The sequence below is a fragment of the Cucurbita moschata genome, unplaced genomic scaffold (assembly GCF_002738365.1).
Source record: "Cucurbita moschata cultivar Rifu unplaced genomic scaffold, Cmos_1.0 Cmo_Scf00013, whole genome shotgun sequence".
Classification (NCBI taxonomy): Eukaryota; Viridiplantae; Streptophyta; class Magnoliopsida; order Cucurbitales; family Cucurbitaceae; genus Cucurbita; species Cucurbita moschata.
This window is the reverse complement of record NW_019268529.1, coordinates 5332787-5341405: the sequence shown is the minus strand read 5'-3', so window position 1 is coordinate 5341405 and position 8619 is coordinate 5332787. Positions and strand designations below refer to the sequence as shown.

General features: G+C 35.4%; 2 protein-coding genes across 3 annotated transcripts in view; one reads left to right on the top strand and one right to left on the bottom strand.

The window, feature by feature from the left end:
- Positions 1 to 7419, bottom strand: part of LOC111451709 (cyclin-C1-1-like) — a 14576-nt gene extending 7157 nt beyond the window's left edge. Inside the window, exons 1-4 of one of the 2 annotated variants that reach the window (XM_023092228.1) lie at positions 7214 to 7419; positions 7003 to 7109; positions 3624 to 3663; positions 1589 to 1633 (exon numbers count right to left, since the gene is read on the bottom strand). In XM_023092228.1, coding sequence (XP_022947996.1) covers positions 1589 to 1633; positions 3624 to 3663; positions 7003 to 7109; positions 7214 to 7245 — 224 coding nt within the window. In that variant the 5' untranslated portion in view covers positions 7246 to 7419. Of the gene's footprint in view, positions 1 to 1588; positions 1634 to 3623; positions 3664 to 5113; positions 5133 to 7002; positions 7110 to 7213 lie in introns of those variants that run through there. The other variant, XM_023092229.1, reaches the window with a different exon arrangement.
- A 655-nt stretch (positions 7420 to 8074) lies between these two features.
- LOC111451260 (small nuclear ribonucleoprotein SmD1b-like) overlaps positions 8075 to 8619 on the top strand; it is a 4677-nt gene continuing 4132 nt past the window's right edge. The window contains exon 1 of the mRNA XM_023091609.1: positions 8075 to 8541. The gene's annotated coding sequence lies outside the window, so the exon portion shown is untranslated. The remainder of the gene's footprint in view (positions 8542 to 8619) is intronic.

Sequence of the window (8619 nt, the reverse complement as noted above, 5' to 3'; positions counted from 1 at the left end):
TTTTTTTTTTTTTTTTTTTTTTTTTTTTTTTTTTTTTTTTTTTTTTTTTTTTTTTGTGTGAGTTTTATGAGAAAGGAATTCTAAACAAATTCCTGAATGAGACCTCTGACTGTCTCGTGCCCAAGAAGAAAAATTGGGCAAGGGTGAAGAATTTTAGACCTATTAGTATAGTGATCAGTGTCCATAAGTGTTGACACAAGTTTCTCTCTATGTTCAACGAACCTAAGGTATTCTCCTCCGATTTGAAGGTCAATATTCATTGGCTTCAATGTCCCTTTTATTATGATCTAATGCGATCAAAGCTCCTGTTGGATCTATGGTTGGAATTTGAGATTCTTTAAGGATAAGTTTCTTCCTTGAGCTGCCAGCTTTGATTTTGCTAGTTTGAAAGCTTCTTCATTGTGTTCTCAATCCACGTGCTTTTCTTTGTTAGGTATTGATCTTAATTTTGTTTTTCCTTTGTGATGAGCTTTATGCTCTTATTTTCACTCCCAGGTAAGTTTGAGCATTAGTCTCTTTTTATTTCATAAATGAGAAGTTTTGTACTTTGTTAAAACAAAATAAGGAGATTCTCCCTAAGACAATATCCAAGTTCCAAAGGGCCTTTATAGATGTAGACAAATTTTGGACTAGGCTATTATTGTCAACAAGGCCATTGAGGATTATGGAAATTGTAAGCATGAAGAATTGATCTTTAAGGTCGATTTTGAAAAAACTTATGACCATGTGGATCAGGATTTTTTGGAAGAAAATTTTTGGCTACAAATGGAGATCTTGGATCTCGAGATGTATCAAGTCCATAGAGGTAGATTTGTGCATCGAGGAGTTTGAGACAAGGTAATCCTCTCTCTTACCCGTTTTTTCAAGTGGAAGATATTTTGAGTAGTTTGGTTTCAAGGGTAGAGAACAACCTTCTTCAAGAATTTCGGGCAGGAAGAGATAAGCTTCTCTTATCCTATCTCTTGTTAGCTAACAACATAATCTTTTCTGTGCAGGTAAGGACGAGGCTTTATTAATCTCATCCTCATTCTGTCTATTTTCTAATTGATCTTTGATCTGATAGTTTGGCTCCTTTTTTGGGGCTGTCTTTTTGTTTTCCTTTACATTCTTCTATTCCTTCTCAATGAAAGCATGAATTCAAATGTAAAAGAGTTAAATAGTTTTGTTTCTTAGCGTAGATTCAACTACAAAGAAGGAAAGACCCCTAGTGCCGTGTAGCAACAATTGCATGAGCTAGACTCACAGATTTCACATGTTGATGGCGATGTAATATTTAGATTAACAAATTCTGTATGCTTTATTTTCATGACTCTTCTCAAACAAAATGTTAAGGATAGATATTGAAGGACAAGATCGGCTCTCTTTCCTCATCTTGGAAGAGATATTGACTCTTGCATGAAATATGAGTATCATTTAGAATAATAAAATAGTTCATCCATCTGTCATCTCAGCTATGTAAACATTAAAACCTCAGTGTACTTGAGACCATTTCTGATTACAAAATTCGAGATTGATCTCAAACTAAAACAACAGATACGAGTCAATGGCTTGATGAATTTTTCCATTCTGCGACAGAATTCTACTATACCTGGTATAAACACGTCTCATATATGTAATAGCAGTTGCAGTAACCCTGGAAAAACGATTAAACACAAAAACAATAACTTATCAAAGGAAACAATTTAGAAAATTAAGCCAAGTGAATTTCCATTGGAAAACATGAACTAGTTTATGACAAAAGCTAAAATAACAATGACAATGTGTTTCTCATTGAAAATAGAGAAAGAAAGACTTACATATGTTTATGTATGAATCAAGTTGAATAGTATTAAATATCAATGTGTACAAAACAAAAGGGCAAATTCAAGAGCACCTCTTCCCTGCAGCTAATCATTGCACCACTTCCCTCCAGCTAATCACTCCCCCAGTAGCCTTCCTTCCACCCCTTTTTACTATCTTATTAAAAAAAAAATAGTAACCAATTCCCTAGGTTCTCTTGCCCTCATAACTACTACTCAGATTCCTTACATAAAAGATATTTCTGGAGGACAAAAAGGGGCCACACATTTTATCAAAAAAAGGACAATGAAATCATTCGGTATGATTCTTGACACTACTTACGCAACATAAAACACTGACTAGAAGACATGTTGGAATGAGCATGTCTTTTCTAGTCACATTGTAGTTTGTTTGATGGTTCCATAACCATGGGTTCCAATGTACGACATCTATTGACCAACTAAACCAATGACCCATTGAGACGCCCTTTGATGAATCTCCAGCCATGGCAGCTAATAAGTTCTCCACCAACAAATTTTGATTTTGTCCTCATCAAATGAGTCATTATTTCTATAAAAAGACCCTACTTCTTCTCATTCTCTCTCATGTTGTGAGGATAAGTTAGATGTTGAATCAATTGTCAGCATGAACAGTGTGGAGTCTACCTTGCTGCCCATAGAAAACAAGAGTGATGATATTGTAGTTGAGGACTCTTATTTTGAAGATCTATTCTTCATTTCAAGAATGTGACAATGAGTTTACTCAAGCTCATAGCCTTGAGTTTTGAGAAATTTCTCCCATAAATTTGGATGGAAATAATGTTCAAGCATAGTTTTACAGCTCCTTCTCCAAGCCTTTTTTTTTCATTAGCTTCTCCTCCGCAGCTTTCATCGCTGTTTTTCTCCTAATTTGGTTGGGGTCTTGGCTTTTCTTGTTTTTTCACTCCATTGTTGTTTGTTCACTCTATCCTTGAAGGTTCTTTAAAGTTTGTTCTAGGTTTATTCTGCTGGAGCTGGTTTGTCTATTGCTTCTTGGTCTTTTGACCTTGTCTTATGAGCGTCCCTAGTGATTTGGTGGCATCTATTTCAAGTTTTTGTTGGTCTTTTGTGCACATTTCAGTGGGCAGCTTCTGTGTGGGGCTTTTTTCCAAAGGATCTTTAGTTGTTTTGTGAGCTTAATTTCTTGTTTTTTGTGGGAGTTTCCTTTTCTGTCTCTTATTCCTAATTGGGTTGCTCTTGTGTTCCTTTTGCTTTTGTTTGGTTCTGGGTACATTCACTCCCAAAGCTTGTACAAGCATTAGTTTCTTTTCATTTATTCAATGAAAAATTACATTTCTTGTTTAAAAACAAATGGCAAGAATACCTACTACTTACATTATTGACTAAATACACTCTTCTGACAAACCTTACTAAAGGGGCCAACATTTCTCCTAATTACAAAATATACCCTCTGATACACAATTATCTAACCAGACTAATTCCCTTGTGCACTCCTTGTAAACGTAAAGTTATGAAGGTTTTGCCTATCCTATCACATTTCATTGATAGAATAAGTAAAGATATAGAGGATAAAATCCTCAAACCCGAGAAAGGAACTTATAGAAAAGACTTCCAGGTCATCCATGGTACAGAAATACAAAGAATTTGTTTTCTTTGTTCTCACAACTTAGCAGTAATACAAGAACTACGAAAAGGAAACCACTGTTGAGTCCATAAAAGAAAAAACGAATAACTCAACATGAATTCATGCATTTTCAAGGAATAATTTCCATGCAATTGTGGACAATATCTTACAAAATTGTGAAACATAATGATATAATAAAGAAATAACCAAACCATGACTACCTTTGTCTAACTTTCACATGTTGAGCCAACTTCAGTATATCTGAAACAAAAGGAAAACAAGAATCAGAGAACAACCTATTCTCTTACTTTTTAAAACAATCTTTTATTTTCATTCTTAAAGATAGAAAAATGTACCATACAAAATTTAGGAAGACAAAGAAAAACCAAACTAATAAGAAAATATCTACGAGAAAAGTTCTCTTGAGGTTCTTCTTTTTTCCTTTTGTGTAACCCTTTCAAATTCTTTGCATCACAGTGATAGACCCAATTATGCGGCTCTAAATCTAAATAGAACTATGTTTTGGTCCAACACCGCATGCTCTCAAAGAATTTCCTCTAAAATTTTGGTGTTCTATTTACATATTTTTGGACATAAATTACCGTAGGCTAGGATGAGACTAGATTGGTAAAATCTTGACCCTGTGAGTGAAATATAAGACTGTTGCATGCAATTTGGGGGTGCCAAAATTTTGTAGTAACGGTTTTTCGTTACCAGCCCCCATAAACAATCCCATACTCATATTTGAATTCATTTTTTTCGTGATAAGAAACTGAACTTGAATGGAGAAACGTGAAAAAATATACAAGGGTATACAAAAAAACAAGCCCAGCAGAACCACAAAAATGGGCTCCAATCCAACAAAATTAAACCAAGATCATAACTGCAAAAAGGACTAATGATGGACGCCTATAAGGAGACATTAAGCCTCACCACCTTCAAATCCCCAGCACGAGATCGCACCACATCTCTAAAATTTCTATTATTCCTCTAGAACCAAACTCCCTTCATGGTAGCAAAGAAACTAACATGACACAGAACTATGCTCTTTGAAGAAAAGGTGAATCCAATAGCACCTCCTCAATCATAACGGTAACAATCACCATTCCACATCCAACACAAGCCAAAAAAATCCAGCTATCGAACCTAGAGGGATTAAACAACCTAACACCACCACAATAAATGATGAAGATCCTATACTTGATGCTTATATAGAATGCATCAAGAAAAATAATGAAAGAAGGATGTTTTAGACACGACCCATAGTGTTGAATCTCCCACATAAAACCTATCAAACAAAAAAAATATATATATTAATTTCCTAAAGATTTTAACCTTCCGAGTAGAAAGCTGAAGGGGTATGAGGTGAGGAAAGGACCAATAACAGAAGAAAAAACTGCAACTGAAACCCAAAGAGAAGAATCCTCATATATGATGGGTATTCCCTCTGATCATAATACTAGAAAGAATTCAGCAACATATTTGAAGACTTGTAGTTCAAAATAATAGTAAGATTTGAGTTGAGATCAACAATTCTTGTAAAATCTTTTATCCAAAAACCTTTTCCTTCCATCGGCAATTTAATATAAAAATTCTTCAATTTCAATCCCAAAAACAAAAAGATAATTCATTCTTTGACCCATCAACTCTTGTAAAAATCCATGAAAGCATTCATCATAATCAAAATACAAAATCAGGCTAGAAAATCTACTCAAATTCTTCCCGAGTCCTCGGAATCTTTTCTTTTTTTGATGAGAAATAAAACTTTTCATTGAATGAATGAAAAAGAGACTTAGGCTCAAATGATACAAACTCCATAAACGGAATCATTGGGATCAAAACAGCAAGGCCGGATTTCCTTTGTATTATTGAAAAAATTTTCCTTTCCCATGCATCCTCTAACTACCTGTCAAATCAATCCAAAAGAATACCTTAAGTCTTTCTGACCCAATCCAGTACAAGGCAAAATTACTTGCTTGCCAAGCAAAATGAGTACGGAGCACCTTCGCCCACCCTAGTGATACCCGATGCCCCACTTAGGAAAAGAAGGAACCCTCCCTTGTGAAAAGGTACCCCTCCTCCTCCTGCGATAGGGCAAGAAATCTTCTTTCAACACATATTCCACAATCGTGGACCAAGCTCGTTGTTGAAGACTACCAGCCAAAAGACACCTGTTGAGTGCGGTCTCAAATTTAGTGCTTGAAAAGGGCAGTGTTCTGTACGGAAAACCTAATCTAAGGACCCAATCAGGCTTCCTCACCACTCTCGTGGAGGTCGAATCATATGCATTTATTGGGTTGCATGTCTATGTTTTGCACATATTGTAGTCAAATCTTATTCATCACAATACCAACCATGTTCTCTCATCTCTTCTTGGGAAAAGGGTAGTCTAATCGATATCCTCTTGTACTTCGATGTGCATTGTTGAATATTCAGTAACAAGAGCTTTCTAGTCTTTATTACCAGCAGCCATCATAAGCCAACTAGTTGCTCCAATACCAAAATGGTGTACCCTAAACAACAAAGGAGAGAAGTCTCCAAAAAATCTAATCCAAAATAATTTGTTATGATTCGAAGTAAGTTAAAGAGGTGGCACATCTAAAAAAGAAAAGAAAACAAATCAAGAGGAAAATAAAGAGGTTGGCGCATCAATTCTCTTGCTCTACCAATTTTCCCTTTGAATAATTCAGAGAAACCATATTGGATCTAAGGATCTTTTCCCAGTGGAATCCAATGAATTATATAATTGCGCTCCTACTTTGGTAAATTTCGATCTAAAACTCACAAGCTGAGGAAAGCTTCAAAAGTAGTGTGAATTGAAGCTCAAATCGAAAAGACCATGTAAGGTAAATCCAAAAAAGTGGTTTCTTGTCCTCTATGCACATAAGAGCATAATGTGGAAAAAGAGGAAGGTCGAATTCACTTTGGATTGTGTCATATGTTATTAATGCCACCCAAAAGGAGCTCTCAACTAATATTTTCACTTTCTTTCAATATCCATTCTTCCAAATCCATTTACTTAAGCTAGAGCCAAGCATCAAAGCATTTTGACAAATCCCAAAGCCATTAGATGTGTACTTACATTTATCATCACATGGTTGAATCCAAGTACCATTTGTGGGGTTCCAAACTTGACTAATAAAAAGGTCTTCAGTATTGAGGATTGCATAAAGTCTGGGGGGTGTAATTGAAATATAATCATTTTGCATTCATCTATTTTCCCTCTAGATTTCTTCTGGGTAAGTTGCTCCTCCACAAAGCCTCCTTTTCTGTGACAGAACTCCAAAGCCATTTGTTTACAGATGAGATGAAGGAAACATTAAAAATCTCTCTTGTTGCCCACTCCTTTTCGCATTGGGTAAGTAACAGGCTGAAGGAAGATAGGACATTGCCTAGGATCGCTTGCATATTGTCGATAACGTTAGTCCAAAGAACTATCCTACTTTGAAATTAAGAGAAATTTATTGTGTGTTCTACTTAAACTAAGAGAACAGGGGGGGACGGTGGTAACCAATACGAGATCAAAAATCCGTTAATAAACAAAATTTAAAAAAAAATAAATGAAGAAGAAGAAGAGGAAGATGCGAAAAGGGTAATTACAATTGGCCATGTGCATCTTAATGAGCTTGAAGTCCTCAAGAGTAATGCCCCTATCTTTATCGAGCGATTGCACCACATCGACCTCCTCTTGGTCCATGAGTTGTTTGCTGTAGGATACATCGGCATAAAGAAATAAAGAACAAGAAAACTGGTACAAGATGTATAAAAGAAAAGAATCGATTTAGCGCGAGGGCATTCTATAGGAGCTTACTAGTGCGATGAAGTCCAGAAATTAGCAGCCATGCTTGAAACAAATTTGCCCAAGTTTTGGCTGTCCGCCACCGCAAGGAGTTTTATAGTAGTCGGTGTTCGACGATTGCAGCAACTTCCTGCCGATTTGTTACCGATAGTTGAATTAAAATAATTAATTAATAATTAAATAGCCGACTTTAATCAACTTTTTTTCTCGACCAACTGTTGGGTGAAGGAGGGAGATTTTGTAGACCTAAAAGGGTTAAAAAAATCAATTTCATTGAAGGATTAGATTGTTTACCAAATTTATATAATTATATTCGTGAATTTAACTCTAGAAAGCTTACGTTTTTTACTCCATATCTTCCCTATTGAAGCTAGCTAATTATTTATTAGATTTTGACAACCTTTTCATGAGAGAAATTCTTCGAGAGTATCAAAACTCTTTTACGAGGGCTTTAAAAAAATTATTTACATAGTTATTGGACTGAGCACTTTGTATTTTCATTATTGAACGACTATAAATTCTATCTCATATAATAATGGTTACAGCTTTTCTAATTGAATGTCCTTCCATATGATAATGTTTATTGAACAAACTAGTGGAACTTTGTGTTCACGATTTATTTACCAACTAAAAAGATAATAGTTAAATAGGGTAATTTTGGCGTGTATTTGTGTTAAAAGAGGTAGAATTTGAGGCATTTTAGTAAATTGAAGTAATTGAGATTTTATTGATAAATATGAAAATATTTTGAAGATTCGAGTATAAAGAGGAATATAATGAAATTTGACTTGAGAAGGAGTCTCAACGTCCACATACACAGTCAAATAAAGAGAAAATTGCGCAGGTATCATCACTAAGGCGTTAGTTTTAGTATCTCACGGCTACAATCAACACCAAGTTTGATGCTAGAAACAAACGCATATGCATTTTTATCTTCATAATTTTGACGCTAGTTCATCAAAGTTTCAAAAAAACGCATTTTTTCTTTTACCCTATCAACTTGCTTTACAAACTTGTCCAATTCTTATCCCAACTCATTACAAGTTTTCAACTTCTCTATATGTTCTATACAATACAATAGTTACAAGGCATTTGAAGTTTATGAACACAGAAGTGATAAAATCCAAAGAAAAAAAAGATTGCAGTTGATTTATAGCCATGGCAATCGCAAAGAACATGAAAATATGTCACAGACCCTAGTCGTCTGGGTCCCTCCCTTTCTTTTCAAATTTAACGCCTTCTCTGCACTCCATCTTTTACTACCGCGCAGTGTCGCTGCCGCTTGCATTTCTTGGCTTGTTGTCTCACTCCCTTAGATCTTCTTCCTCTCTTGATCTCAGGTACTCTTATCGGTCTCTATCTCTCTCTCTCTCTCTCTCTCATCACAGTTTCTCCCCCCCCCCCCCCCCCCCCCCCCC